Source organism: Scyliorhinus canicula, chromosome 10 (genome assembly GCF_902713615.1).
Source record: "Scyliorhinus canicula chromosome 10, sScyCan1.1, whole genome shotgun sequence".
Classification (NCBI taxonomy): Eukaryota; Metazoa; Chordata; class Chondrichthyes; order Carcharhiniformes; family Scyliorhinidae; genus Scyliorhinus; species Scyliorhinus canicula.
Genome location: NC_052155.1, coordinates 53681757 through 53697657, shown reverse-complemented (window position 1 = coordinate 53697657; position 15901 = coordinate 53681757). Strand labels below are relative to the sequence as shown.

Below are 15901 nucleotides of genomic sequence, written 5' to 3'. Positions count from 1 at the left end.
TGTAGGACCTTCTTTTGGTTCCTCGGGTCTCATTCCTTTTCTCCGCCCCCAACCACACAAATGCCATGATTAGTTTGTCGACTGTTGAAAAATGCCGTGGTAATGTAGATTGTGAGGGAGGGATCTAAACAGGAAGAGGAACCTGGGCAATACGTTCATTTTGATGTCTGTATTCTCCCTGCGAGGTCACTGGCAGTGTGCCCCATCTCTGCAGGTCCCTTTTTCATAGAATTTACAGTGCAGAAGGCCATTCAGCCCATCGAGTCTGCACCGTCTCTTGCAAAGAGCACCCTGCCCAAGGTCAACACCTCCACCCTATCCCCATAACCCAGTAACCCCACCCAACACTAAGGGCAATTTATCATGGCCAATCCACCTAACCTGCACATCTTTGGACTGTGGGAGGAAACCAGAGCACCCGGAGGAAACCCACGCACACACGGGGAGGATGACTTCCTCCACCAGATTAGTCAGTTCCATTTGTGGATCCATGTCCAGTCGTGGGCTATTTGGATCCCTGGTCATGGAATTTGGTTTGAGCCAGTTTGAGCAGTCCCGCCAGCTCTGTCCCTCCCCCCCCCCCCGTGGGTTTCACAGGGAAGATCTCGCACTTGCTTAGGTTAACCTTGTAATCAGAGAAGGCTACATCCAAACTCGTTTAGGAGTTTCATTATCCCTTCCATGCTGTCTGTGGGTTTGAGATGCAAGTCATCTGTGTAGTAACACTACGCTCTCTTTCCACCCTCTTGATACCTCTCCACCCCTTAGCCATTCTGAGAGTGATCGGCAGTGATAGCCAGAGCAAACAGCAGTGTGAATTGCAGCACCCTGGTCTCATGCCTCTGTGCAACCAGATATATTTAGAGCTGGTGGTGTTTGTCCATACGCTCGCCATGGGAGCACTGTACAGTAGTTTCACCCATGTGAACTCTGGTCCGAACCCAAAACATTCCAGTATGAGGTACTTCCACTCATCTCTGTCAAAGGCCTTTCCTGCGTCCAGAGAGATTTTAAAAAAGTTTATTCGCCATATTTTCATCATTTTCACCATATAAAAGAGATACAAAAATAACCCCAACAATATAAAAAAAACAAACCCCCAAACCCAAATCCCCCCCCCCACTCCCCCCTGGAATGAAGAACTTGTCATATGGGGGAATGGTTGAGGACTCTGGGTCTGTACTCGTTTGAATTTAGAAGGATGAGGGGAGCTCTTATTGAAACTTACAGGCTACTGTGAGGCCTGGATAGAGTGGACGTGGAGAGGATGTTTCCACTTGTCGGAAAAACTAGAACCAGAGGACAGCATCTCAGACTAAAGGGGCGATCCTTGAAAACTGAGATGAGGAGGAATTTCTTCAGTTAAAGGGTGGTGAATCTGTGGAACTCTTTACCGCAGAAGGCTGTGGAGGCCAAATCAGAGTGTCTTTAAGACAGAGTTATGGGAGAAGGCAGGAGAATGGGGATGAGAAAATATCAGTCATGATTGAATGGCGAAGAAGACTTGATGGGCCGAGTGGCCTAATTTTGCTCCTATGTCTTATGGTCAGTTCGGGAAAACCTTCATTGTGAAATCTCGAACCTGCTGGTGCCTAAACCCTTCCCCTCGAATAACGACGAATAACTCGAAGAACAACGAGTCAGAATACAGGAGGGAGATAAGAGAACCTAGTGGAGTGGTGCAGTGACAACAATCTCTCCCTCAATGCCAGCAAAACTAAACAGCTGGTCATTGACTTCAGGAAGCAAAGTACTGTACACACCCCTGTCAGCATCAACGGGGCCGAGGTGGAGATGGTTAGCAGCTTCAAATTCCTAGGGGTGCACATCACCAAAAATCTGTCCTGGTCCACTCACGTCGACACTATCACCAAGAAAGCACAACAGCGCCTAACTTCCTCAGGAAACTAAGGAAATTCGGCATGTCCACATTAACCCTTACCAACTTTTACAGATGCACTATAGAAAGCATCCTATCGGGCTGCATCACAGCCTGGTATGGCAACTGCTCGGCCCAGGACCGCAAGGAACTTCAGAGAGTCGTGAATACCGCCCAGTCCATCACACAAACCTGCCTCCCATCCATGGACTCCATCTACACCTCCCCCTGCCTGGGGAAAGCGGGCAGCATAATCAAGGATCTCTCCCACCCGGCTTACTCACTTTTCCAACTTCTTCCATCGGGCAGGAGATACAGAAGTCTGAGAACACGCACGAACAGACTCAAAAACAGCTTCTTCCCCACTGTAGCCAGACTCCTGAATAACCCTCTTATTGACTGACCTCATTCACACTACACCCTGTATGCTTCATCCGATGCCAATGCTTATGTAGTTACATTGTATATCTTGTGTTGCCGTATTAAGTATTTTCTTGAATTTTGTCACGTACTGAATGATCTGTTGAGCTGCTTGCAGAAAAATACTTTTCACTGTACCTCGGTACACGTGACAATAAACAAATCCAATCCAATCCAATCCCTGCACCAATGCATACTTCTCTCCCAACTCCTCCAGACTCGCGAATCACCCACCGAAAAACAAATCCTTCTTTTCTTCGATTCCCCCTCTCGTCCCAACTCAGAAACCTCACATCCATCCTCCCCAGCTCAAACCCATGGTTCCCCCTAATTGTGTCCCCCCCCCCCCCCCCCCCAACTTAAAAATGTTGCCGAACTGCCTCTTCAAAGTGGTCACCACCAACGGACTCACCAAGTACCTTCCTGGAGCCATCGTGAGCGGCACCGTTGCCAGTGCCCGCAACCCCAACCCCCTTTACGCATTGGGTCTCTCCCTTCTTGGTCCAGCCCCGCACCGTCTCTGCATTTGCTGCCCAATAGTAGTACAGTAAGTTTGGGAGGCCTAGCTCCCCAGCCTGTCGCCCACTGTGCAGGACAACCCTCCTACTCCTGACTATCCTGCCCTGTCTCAGATAAATGAGATGATCAATTTGCCCACTCCCTTGAAGAAGGACTTCAGTGAAACATCCGGCAGGCACTGGAATAAGAACAAGAATCGCGGCAACATATTCATTTTAACTGCCTGCACCCAGCAACGACAGAGGGAGGTTGCCCCACCGTAACTAATTCGGCCTTCACCCTCCCCATGAACTAGTGAAATTGTATTTTTGGAGCCCTCCCCAATCCCAGACCACTTGCACCCAAGTACCTAAAGTAGGTGGTCACCAAATGGAATGGCAGCAGCCCCCCCCCCCCCCCCCCCCCCCCCCCCCCCCCCCCCCCCCCCCCCCCCCCCACCACCACACACAGGGGTGCCATGAAATACTCAACTCTTGCTTAAGTTCGATTTATACCCAGAGACATAGAGTTCAGAAATATACAACAGCAGTTCACCGGTGTATAAGGACACCCTATGCTCCAACCCCCCCCCCCCCCCCAAAACCATTCCCTTCTACAGTCCTGAGCTCCAGGATTTGTGTGTCGATATTGATTAGCGAGATGGGGCTGTAGGACTGTAGGACCTGCATTCATCTTTTTGGTTATCAGTGATATTGAGGCTTTGGCCAGTGTTGGTGGCAGTGTGCTTCTTACTTGCGAGCCTGCAAATATTTCTCGGTGTGGTGCAAATCTTTTGTCCGCCTGGAATCCATCTGGCCCCAGTGCCTTCCCCGCCTGCAGAGTTGATACTGTCCATGGCTTCTCAGATTTTGTGGTGCTTCCAGGCTCTGTCTCTTTTCTTCCACCACGATCGGCATGTCCAGTCTGTCGAGGAACTACTTCATCCCCGAGTTTCCCTCAGGGGTGGGGGGCTCAGAGGTGTACAGCCCCCAGTAGAAGACTGTGGATGTTTCGTTGAACCTTTCTGGCATGAGGACTAGCCGACCACTGCCGTCCCAAACCTGGGCTATTTCCCTCATGGCTGCCTGCTTTCTCAGCTGGTGAGTCAGTAGACGGCTGGCTGTGTCTCCATGTTCGGAAAAGGTAATGAGTGTCTGGCAGAACTGGTTCACTGCTTTCCGCGTGGAAAGCAAAGTCCATCTGTAGCCTTTTTCTCTCTGCCAGTAGTTCCAAGGTCGGGGTCGAGGAGTATCGCCAATCCACCTCCAGTATGGAGTCAATCAACTATTGTCTGGCCGCCCTCTCCTTCCTATATTTCCCGTTTCATCACTACTCTCAGTACCTCCCAGAACGTGGAGGGCGAGATATCCCAATTCTGATTATTGGTAATACCAGTCTACTGCCAGTGATATTCGATCCCAGAATGCCTCATCAGCCAGGAGGGCCATGTCCAGGTTCCATGGGGGGCTTTGTGCTGACACCGACTCATCATGGGCTTTGTGCCCGGCCCATCTCCAAACTCACATCCATATAGTGTGAAGCCTAGTCAGAGATTATGATTGCAGAGTCCTCAGCTCTTACCACCCCTGGAAGCACCGCATTCCCCGCTACAAAACATTGATCCTAGTACACACCCCGTGTACCTGGGAGGAGTACTCCTTCTCCCGTGTGTGAACTTCCATGGGTCCACTGCCGACATCTGTTCCATGAAAACATTAAATTCCTTTGCCACGTTTGATTCTTTCACCCAACTTTGATCGGTCTATCCTAGATTCCTGGAAGCAGTTAAAGGCCTGCCCCTGATGAGTCGGTGTCGGGATTACTGGCATGGCTTGCTTCATGAATTCAGTATTGTCCCAGTTGGGAGCATCTACAATTACAAGGACCACCGGTGCTCCTTCCAGACACCACTTACCACGATGTACCGTCCCCCTTGGTCTGCAACCATCCTCATTGCTGTAAATGCTGTGATCTTATTAAGCAGTATCCCTGATTAGCACAGGGCTAAATCGCTGGCTTTGGAAGCAGACCAAGCAGGCCAGCAGCACGGTTCAATTCCCGTAACAGCCTTCCCGAACAGGCGCCGGAATGTGGCGACTAGGGGCTTTTCACAGTAACTTCATTTGAAGCCTACTCGTGACAATAAGCGATTTTCATTTTCATTTCATTTCTTAACACGAATGGAAAGTCTGCCCCACCCAGCCCTTTCTTACACATAGTTGGTCCTTTTGCTTTAGGTGGGCCTCCTGGAGGAAGACTTTGTCGGCTTTCAAACTCTTCAGATGGGTGAAGATTCTGGATCTTTTCACTGGGCCATTAAGTCTCTGACTTTCCAGACAGGAGGTTTCTTTCTTCCCCCCCCCCCCGTAAACGGGATCTGAAGGGGGTTTCTGTCTCCCCACGGGATCAACCATACTTAGCTTGTGGATGCACCCTGCACTCCGGGGGTTTCCTTTCGTTTGGGAGCCATCCAATATGGCCGTGGTCACCGTACTCACCATGTGGCTGTGCCTCTGTGCTCCCAGGTTTCCTTTTGTATGGAGCCCCAGCAAAATAGCTGCTTTTGGTTCCCTTGTCGCCATGTGATTTGTTGTAGCCAGCCTTCTATTCCCCCACCCCCAGGATCGATCCATACCGTCCCCCAGCTGTTGCGTTGCTCTTCTTCCCCCCCACCCCCCCTCCTCCACCTCCCTTCTACATCATACTGCGCTCAGCCCCTCCTTTCTGAGACTTGTCAAATCAATGAGGCAGATGGCAGATCAGTCCTGCGCGAAGAGTCTTTTTTTTAAAAACCGATGAGAATAGAGGTCTGGTTCACTCCTTCCCAGCCCATGCTGGTGCATGAATGTGTCTGCTTCTGTCGGTGCAGTGCAGTAATACTCCTTATCCTGAAAAATCACCCCAAGTCTGGCAGGTACAGCATCCCGAACCGCACATTGTTCTTGTAAAGGGCTGGACGGCACAGTGGTTAGCATTTGATAGTAATAGCAATTTGGAATGAAAAATGCAGAATGCCCCATGAAACTGCATAACTCAAAACAAACTTTAAAAATACTGAGTAATAAGGAACTGGAAGAGATAGTTTAATGACTGGCGCAGCTGTTTGAACTGCTGAAATTGCGATGAACTGAACACTGTTTAAACAGTGTCGGCATGGTGGCACAGTGGTTAGCACTGCTGCCTCACAGCACTGAGGACCCAGGTTCGATCCCAGCCCCGGGTCACTGCCCGTGTGGAGTTTGCACATTCTCCCCGTGTCTGTGTGAGTCGCACCCTCGCAACCCAAAGATGTGCAGGCTAGGTGAATTGCCCATGTTAAATTTTTTTTAATTGGAGAAAAAAAAATAATTGGGTGCTCTAAATTTATTTTTTAAAGTTCTTGTAAAGGGCTACTAATGTGCTAAATTTCACCTGGCGCTTGGCCCAGTCTGCCCCACTGTCCTGGTACACACCGATCCAGTGTCCCTCCCATTTACAGGACCCTGCCTAGTTCAGGAACTTTTCTCAGACTCGGTATTGGTGTAGTTTCACAATGATGGCCTGCGGCTGCTCTCTGGCCTTGGCCGGAGTGACCTGTGGGTTCTGTTCATTTCTGGGGGCTTGGGAAAGCTTTCCCCTCCCAAGTTTGCCCAGCATCGGTGCCATATATTCTGTAGGGTTCTTGCCCTCGGTACCCTCCAGTAGGCCCATAATGCGAAGGTTTTGGCAGTGCGACTGATACTCTTGGTCCTCGACCTTCCCCCTTTAGCATCCCTTGGGCCGACACCAATCTTGCCCTCTGTCGCCAGTGAGTTGATCTGGTCGCTCAGGCCAGTCACAGCCTTCTCCAGCTCTCTGATCATCACTTCCTGTGTCTCCAGATGCCGCTCCTTCTTTTCCAACGCTGCTTAAAGGGGGACCAGTGTCTCCGTTACCACCACTTTCATTGTCGCCATTCGGATATGTGGCTATGCCAGATCTTTGGTGGAGCTATTCAGTTGGTCCCCACAGTTTCTTCCCTTCAAAGTATTCATTCATTCCTCTTTGAAAGCTGTAATGGAATCTGCTTCCAGCACCTTTTGAGGCACTGCAGTCCAGATTGCAATAGCTCCAGTGCAGCACCAAGTGAAAATGAAAATGAAAATCGCTTGTTGTCACGAGTAGGCTTCAATGAAGTTACTGTGAAAAGCCCCTAGTTGCCACATTCCGGCGCCTGTTCGGGGAGGCTGGTACGGGAATTGAACCGTGCTGCTGGCCTGCCTTGGTCTGCTTTTTTAAAAAGCCAGCAATTTAGCCCAGTGTGCTAAACCAGCCCCTCATATCAACTCTGGTTCTTTTTCCAATCAGTAATTCTTGTTTCTTCTCGTTACCACAAGAAAGAGGTTTCTTTTACTTAATGACATGAAAATAATTTTTGCGGCTTGGATCAAATTTACAAGTTATATTCCTTCGTTAAGGATACAACAAAAGAACAAGCTGCATTTATTTAACATATGACATAAGAGGATAAAAAACCCCAAGATTCTTCAGGAGATGCAAGGAGAAAAATCTCAGTCAAAGGAGATAGCATTAAATGGGGATAACCAAACTCTTGGTCAATGAGGTCCGCTTTCAGGAATCTCTTAAAAGGGAGAGTGGGTGAGAGCAAGAGCACACGAGAGAGTGGAATTTAAACAATTCTACGGCACTGGGTCCAGCTAGCTGGAGGCACCAATGGTGGTTCTCAAGAATAAACTGGGGCAGTGGCGTGTGCACGAGAGGACAGAGTCAGAGAAATTGTTTACAATTTCTATAAATGAAGAATATTTTGCAATTTATGTAAATTATGGAATTGTTTACAATCTATCCAAATGATGAGTTGTTTACAATTTCTATAAATGATCATCTGTAAGCAGGGACAGAGTGTAACTGATAGAAATTGGCTTTCTAGTTAGCTATAGATGATATAGGGAAAAAGGTTTAATGGAGAACTCATTAAGAGTAATTAGCTAAATCATATTAACCACGAGTGAGGAAAGCCGAATAGCTGGGAACATTTTGCAAGTTGCTTGAGACTTGCTTAAGATTGTAAGAACAGTGACGTCAATAGCTAAAAGGCCCCATTGTGTGAAAGAACAGGCAGTAATCTGCCTTTCTGTTTTTGCTTCCAAAGTGAATAACCTCACACTTATCCAAATTATACTGCATCTGCCATTGATTTGCCCACTCGCCCAACCTGTCCAGATCATGCTGCAGGATCGCTGCATCCTCATCACAATTCACCCTCCCACCTAATTTGGTATCATTTGCAAACTTTCAGATGTTACATTTTGTTCCCTCATCCAAATCATTAATATATATTGTGAATAGCTGGGGTCCCAGCACCGATCCCTGTAGTACCCCACTAGTTACTGCCTGCCAATTTGAAAAGGACCCATCCCTACTCTTTGTTTCCTCTCTGCCAACCAGTTTTCTATCCACCTCAATACATTTCCCCCAATCCCAAGCGCTTTAAACTTGCACAATAATCTCTTATGCGGGACTTTGTCAAACGCCTTCTGCAAGTCCAAATATACCACATCGACAGACTCCCCTTGCCAACTGTACTGGTTACATCTACAAAGAATTGCAACAGATTTGTCAAGCATGATATTCCCTTCATAAATCCATGCTGACTCTGACTGATCCTGCCACTGCTTTCTAAATGTTCCGCGATAAAGTCCTTGATAATGGATTCAAGCAGTTTCCCCACTACCGATGTTAGGCATTGACGCATCCTAACCCAAGTGTTGGATTTCAGTCCCTCACGGGCCTTTACGAACAGCACGGTAGCATTGTGGATAGCACAATCGCTTAACAGCTCCAGGGTCCCAGGTTCGATTCCGGCTTGGGTCACTGTCTGTGCGGAGTCTGCACATCCTCCCCGTGTGTGCGTGGGTTTCCTCCGGGTGCTCGGTTTCCTCCCACAGTCCAAAGATGTGCAGGTTAGGTGGATTGGCCATGATAAATTGCCCTTAGTGTCCAAAATTGCCCTTAGTGTTGGGTGGGGTTACTGGGTTATGGGGATAGGGTGGAGGTGTTAACCTTGGGTAGGGTGCTCTTTCCAGGAGCCGGTGCAGACTCGATAGGCCGAATGGCCTCCTTCTGCGCTGTAAATTCTATGTAAAACCATGCTGGACATGTGGATGGGTGAAATTGGTTTTCATAGGAAGAGCAACATAAACATTTTGCCCTCACGACTGACCATCATTAAGATAACTTTTACGACCATTTTTGCACTATATTTAAGCTAATATAGTAAATGTCAGAAACAAGTTTAGACATGCATTGTCAATGTTAATTAGCCTATTTACAGAAAGAATAAAACTCCACAAAGTGACGAGATTACAAATAGCAATATAGTCGCATGCACCACATCAGTTAACAGTCAGCTATAAACTTTGAATAAAAATTCTTTCACTTCAAGTGCCTGTATTTAAATAAATGTTGTAACCCAAGCAGTCATCACTTGTTCCCTGCCGCGCCTAGTTAATAATAAAGAACAGTAGGCTGAATTAATTACACAGCAGTCTCTTTATAGGCAGCACACTACTCAATTAACACACTTTCACGGTTTTCTGAATCCTTTATCCTAAATTTAAACAGCATTTAGTAACACATAGTTCTTCAAACTTTCTTGAAAAGACAGTGCATCACTTCGAGCACAGATAGGATATGTTCAAAAAACCAACGAGGCCCAAATAACTTACTGATTTGTGATCCAAGATGATATTTTTCAAATAAGACTAACATTACATTGCTGAACAATGAAAAATATTATGGGCTACAGTTCCCGATGTTCTTTTTCCATTATGCTTTTGTGTCTTTTCTCTCTCTCTCATTATACTCAACCAGTTACCATTCACTTCCTGTTCAGATTCAAAAGGAAAATGTTACCCTGGTTGCATCTATAATATGATCACACCAATATTGTTATTGCTGTTCCCACTTTGAGCAATGACAGAGCTGCAGTAACGGCACTTCACAATTGGTGCCACTAAGCACAAAATGCCTTCCAGACACAGCTAACGTTTTGAATGACTAACTATAATTCGTTATAGCCGACTAAACTGGAATGACAACAGAGCAGCATATTGTTATCACAGCTGTTTAAATGTTCATGTGTCGAAATACTAACTAGGTTGTGGTACTAGGATAGATGAAAGAATTATAGGCTCAGGAGGGCAACAATATCTTCTGCAGGAACCCACAAGATTCAAGTTTAAACTGGTCATGTAGAGATCAATCAACACACTTTAATGAAATATTTGAAAAATTTATACACATCTGCAAATTCAATCTGGTGAACCTCCTCTGAACTGCTTCCAATGCCACCACATGGCACCCATACAATGGTCAGAGCTCCATCTATGTCACTCAATGGTTTCAATGCAGGTTCCAGCCATTCTTGGCCAAATATGTTACAGTGAAGCATGATGCACTTTGAACAACCTGTATTTTTTGTAGCATCTTCAACAGGCAAAAATTCCAAAATGTTTCACTGGTGTAATCACTAAAACAGAAAACCAATTATAAGGCAGCAATATTAGGAGGGGTGGCCACAAGTTTAAAATCAAGGAGGTAGTTTTCAGTTGGCTCTTAATGGGGTGGAGGTGGTGATGGAGAGATTTTAGGAAAAAACTGTATGGCATTGGAAGCAGCTGAAGACATAGCCACCAATGACAGAGTAAAGAAAATGGAGGAAGGACACACCAGAGTCTAATGAACAACATTTGGAGCTGGAGGTCACAGGACAAGAAGAAACAATCAAGTACAAGGATGAGCATCTTGAATTCAACAAGCTAAGGATCAAGGAGCCAATGTAGGTCAGTGAGCACAAGGATAACAGCAAATAGGACATGGTACAACTTAAGGTACAGGTTGTAGGGTTTTGGATGAGTAGCAGTCTATGAAGGCTGGGGAATGAGAAGTTGGACAAGAAAACTTTGGAAGAGTCAAGTCTAGGCGTGAAAAAGACATGGATGAGCAGCAGGTGGGTTGATGCATGGTCAGTTGTAGGTAACATGGCGGCAGAGGACACATTCTGAAGAATAAGATTCAGAGATGCAACCCAAGCCTAGGATTGTCAAAATTTCCAGTGGTTTGTGTCTTACAGTTGCCAGGGAGAGAAACTGTATCAGTGGCAAAGACACAGTTTAAAGCAGGAGTCACACATAGCAGCTTCAGCTTTTCAAGCGTTAGCAGGTCACCCAAGGCAGATGTCAAACACGCAATGTGACACAGATGCAAAAGATAGAATTAAAAGTTTTGGAGAGGTTCACCATGTGGGCAAATAAAGAGGTCAAACCAAAGGGTTAGATTGAACAAATGGTTTTAACCTTACTAACAAAAAAAAATCTAAGCGCTCCTTGAACTTGTTAAGGAAGTAAAAGCAAAGGGAAAAAAGAAGGGGGATTGGAGGAGAATGTTTGTAGTGGAGAAAAGCGAAGCATTAGCTTAAAATTCCAGTGCAAGATAAAAGCTGAGACAGTTAGGTATCTCAGCATGTCAAGTCCTAGAATAGGTCTTCCACAATATCCAGGTGACCAAGCTGCAAATAACAAGACAAGTGAGAAGCTCCGAATTAAGACCACAAGACACAGGAGCAGAATTAGGTTATTTGGCCCATTGAGTCTGCTCTGCCATCAATCATAGCGGACATATTTCTCATCCCCATTCTCTTGCCATCTCCCCCTAACCCCTGATCCCCTTATCAATAAAAAAACCCATCTCAGTCTTTAAAAAAAATAAATTTAGAGTACCCAATTCATTTTTTCCAATTAAGGGGCAATTTAGCGTGGGCAATCCACCTAGCCTGCACATCTTTGGGTTGTGGGGGTGAAACCCATGCAAACACGGGGAGAATGTGCAAACTCCACACAGACAGTAACCCAAAGCAGGGATTGAACCTGGGATCTCAGCGCCGTGAGGAGACAGTGCTAACCACTGTGCCACCATGCTGCCCCGATCTATCTCGGTCTTAAAGATTTGGCCTCCACAGCTTTCTGCGGCAATGAATTCCACAGATTCACCATCCTCTGGCTCAAGAAATTCCTCCTCATCTCAGTGTCCTCGGGTTCTAGTTTTTCCTACTTGTGGAAACATCCTCTCCACATCTACTCTATCAAGACCTCTCAGTATCCTATACATTTCTAAGATCCCCCCTCATCCTTGTAAACTCCTAACAAGTACAGACCCAGAGTCCTCAACCGCTCATGTGGCAAACTCTTCATGCCAGGGACCATTCTTGTGAACCTCCTCTGGGCCCTTACAAGGCCAGCACATCCTTCCTTAGATGCAGGTATCTATGCAGTATTTAGATGTGCACTTGCTATGTGAAGGCATACAAGGCTGTGGGCCAAGTGCTGGAAAATGGAAAGAGAATAGATAGGTGGTTGTTTTTGACCGCTAGACACACGATGGGCCGAAGGGTCTTTTCTGTACTGTAGGCCTCTATGACTGACTCCATGACTGACTCCGACTCCTGATAAGATCTGGCAAGTCATTGATCCAATAGGGAAACAAAAGATGTACAAGTAGAAGGGAATTAAGAGATTTGGGGACATTGTGAGATGGAGTTGAGGTGGAAACTCAGCCACGATCATACGGAATAGCAAAGGCGATTCAAAGGTAAAATTGGCCTACGCCTTCTATTTCTGAAAATGCAAGGCAGAGAAATCCAGAATCCTGCATCAAAACTGACAAGCCTGTTGTATTAATTGCTTTCCTTTGAAGTGCTATACCACTCGTGAGTATAAAGATTGTGCTTCTGTTAGTGAGTCCATAAAAGCTGTGCATTCTATAGATTTATCAAAAAATTATACTCGAGAGACACCCCAAGTTCTGACTCCTTCAAAACATCTTATACCAAGAACATTCTAATGTCACATGGGTGTTTTTAGCAGAGGAGAGTAAGGTTTGATGCAACCCAGCCACATCTGCTTATGGTTGGATAAACCAACTGAGCGAGAGATATGCTCATGTCTGTGCCCCAGGATCTGAAGCAGCAACAGTGTGGGTTACACTGGGGGGAATGATGAGGGGAAGAGAGATTTTGCTGGGGGAAAAGGACAAAAATGTTGAATAGGTGTCTGAGCCTTCAAAAGTTAGAAAAATATTTGGGCAGACAGCCAAAGGCAAAAAAGAGAGTTTGAAACACAAATGCTAGGCAATTAATCTCCAACAAGAGTGTCCAACTAACTCCCTTCAGATGCAACAGCATAACCATTGTGAAACAAGCAACATCAACAGCATAGGTTGTCACAATTGACCAGAAACCTAAACAGGGTTGAAACTTAAACTGTGGTTGCAAGAGAAAGCTGGAGGCTGGAAATTCCAAGTCCAGCTCCAACAACAATCAAGAAGCTCAACGTCATCCAAGACAAAGCAGCCTGTTTGATCAGCACCCTGTTCGCCACCGGCACACAGTGACAACAGCATGCATGACAACATACATTGCAGCGATAACCAGGTCCTTTGACAGCACCTTCCAAATCCATCATCTCTACCCACCTAGAAAGACAAGAGAAGCAGATGCATAGGAACAGCACTGCAAGTTTCCCTCCTAGTTGCACACAATTCTGGTGGAACTACATCCCCATTCCTTCATTGTCAGAGTCAAAATTCTGCAACTCTCCAACAGCTCTGTGGATCTACCTACAATACATGGATTGCAATAGTTCATTTAGTCAATTCACTATCATGACTTTATCCAGGGAAATTACAGATGGGCAACAAATGCTGGCCTAGCAAGTTATGCCCACATTCCAAGAGCAAATTAAAAAAGCAAAGTTAGCAAGTTAAAAAAGGAAGTTAGGAGATCCTTTGCTCACACAAAGACAATATAAGCGAGGTTGCTGCAGTTAACACCATCTGGAAAAGAGACACAGAAGATGATTCAACAAGTTCGCCCAAATCAAGTATTCCTCTGATGAACCACACAATATTATGAATTCTTGTTAAGCAAATATATATATTTTAAATAAAGACCTTACCGCTTCTCTCTCTCGGTCCATAATGGTTTCTAATTCCTCAAAGTGGCGAAGTTTTATCTCCAGTTTCTTCATTTGGGTTTCCACCAGAAGAGCGACAAGTGACTTGATCTTCCTCTCTTCCACTGCTGCAAGGTGCTGTAATAAATGGGTGAGGAGATGCAGTAACCAATTCAGGTAGCCAAGAAACATCAGCAAGAATTCATCAACATCTCCCTCTCCTGGAATGGATTGCATATTTAATATGGAAAGGAAAACAACTATGGAAAATCTCGAACCAAATGTTGAAACCACACAAAACATATGCGGTCAAATTAACAGCACTGAGTGAGACCCTGAGCTTGTTATTTTCCACACTTTTCAGTCAGTTCCATAATAATAATTTTTGTTGTCACAAGTACGCTTACATTAACACTGCACTGAAGTTACTGTGAAAATCCCCATGTCGCCACATTCCAGCGCCTGTTCGGGTACACCGAGGGAGAACTCAGAATGTCCAAATTACCTAACAGCACGTCTTTTGGGACTTGTGGGAGGAAACCGGAGCACCCGGAGGTAATCCACGCAGGGGAGAACGTGCAGACTCCGCACAGACAGCCACCCAAGCCGTAAATTGAACCTGAGACCGTAGCGCTCTGAAGCAAAGTGCTAACCACTGTGCTACCGTGCCGCCCACTTGCAATGAAGTGCAATGACAACTCTTCCAAAATCTGATAGAACAGATTATTCACAGCTTTACCATCCGATTTCAATTCTGTCAAACTTGAACATTATGACAATGCTTGTAGCCATTCCTGCCAGAACTGCTGTCATGGTATACTCATCTGTCTTGGGTCATTCTCATATCTACTGTCGCTTCCTTGCAAACAGTCAGCATTTAAATCGACATTTCCTTCTGCTGCCAAAGAAATCCCTGTAGCTTTGCAGCTCTGAACAAATGGCCAAAATAGTGACATTTTATTTTCTAGATGTCACTTTTCAAAGAGTATTTTGTTTACCAGCCTCTTTATGTGGTACCTTAATAAAAACCTCAAAAATCCAAATACCCCTAATCTATTCTACCAGTTACATTCTCAAAAAACTCCAGGTTTATCAAACCGAATTTCTCTTCCATAAATCCATGCTGACTGTACATCCTACCATCATTTTCTAACTGTCCAGTTAACATAATAAATTCTAGCATTTTCTTGACTACTGATGTCAGGAGAACAGGTCTATGGCACCAAATTTTCTCTCTCCCTCCTTAGATTTGTTAACTTCTAACCTGCAGGAAATGTTCCAGAATACATAGAATGTATCGATAGTCATTGGAATGTTTAGGGCATAATCAAAGAGAGATCTGATGGAGATATAAAAAAATGAAGGGCCTGGATAGAGTGGATGGGAAGGGGCAATTTCATTAGCATCAGCAAAGAGGTCAATGAATAGGAACATGGATTTATAGTGATTGGTAGAAAGATTAGAGGCGAAATTGGGGAAGATATTTTTACCCAAATTAGGGGTCTGAACACTCTACCTCAAAGCGGTAGTAGAGCCAGAAACCCTCAACTAATTTAAAAAGTGTTTGAATATGCAGCTAAGCGGCATAACCTGCATGGCTACAGGCCAAATGTTGGCAAGTGGAATTAGGCTGGGTGGTGGGCCAAGTGGCCTCTTTCTGTACTGTAAACTTGTTATGATTTTAAAAAAAAATAATTTTTATTCAAATTTTCACAAAAAAGAAAACAGTAACAGAAAATTCAAAGAACAAAAAGTACAAACCCCCCCCATATATATACAAAAGAGAAACAATAAATAAACGCCCATCGTTAGCGAAGATTCGACCCACAATAAAAACAAAGAGACCCCCTCCCCCGGTTGCTGCTGACCTTTTGATTTTACCGTTCTGCCAGGAGATCTAGGAATGGTTGCCATCTCCTGAAAAACCCCTGCACTGACCCCCTTAGGGCAAATTTCACCCTCTCCAATTTAATAAACCCAGCCATATCGTTGACCCAGCCCTCCACGCTTGGGGGCCTCGCATCCTTCCACTGAAGAAGAATCCTCCGCCGGGCTACTAGGGACGCAAAGGCCAGAACACCGGCCTCTTTCGCCTCCTGCACTCCCGGCTCCACTG

General features: G+C 45.6%; 1 protein-coding gene across 4 annotated transcripts in view; it reads right to left on the bottom strand.

The window, feature by feature from the left end:
* Nucleotides 1-15901, bottom strand: part of smarcc1a (SWI/SNF related, matrix associated, actin dependent regulator of chromatin, subfamily c, member 1a) — a 260613-nt gene that overhangs the window by 40000 nt on the left and 204712 nt on the right. For all 4 annotated transcript variants that reach the window (XM_038808949.1, XM_038808946.1, XM_038808948.1 and 1 more), the window contains exon 25: nucleotides 13789-13923. In XM_038808949.1, the coding sequence (XP_038664877.1) occupies nucleotides 13789-13923 (135 nt within the window). The remainder of the gene's footprint in view (nucleotides 1-13788; nucleotides 13924-15901) is intronic.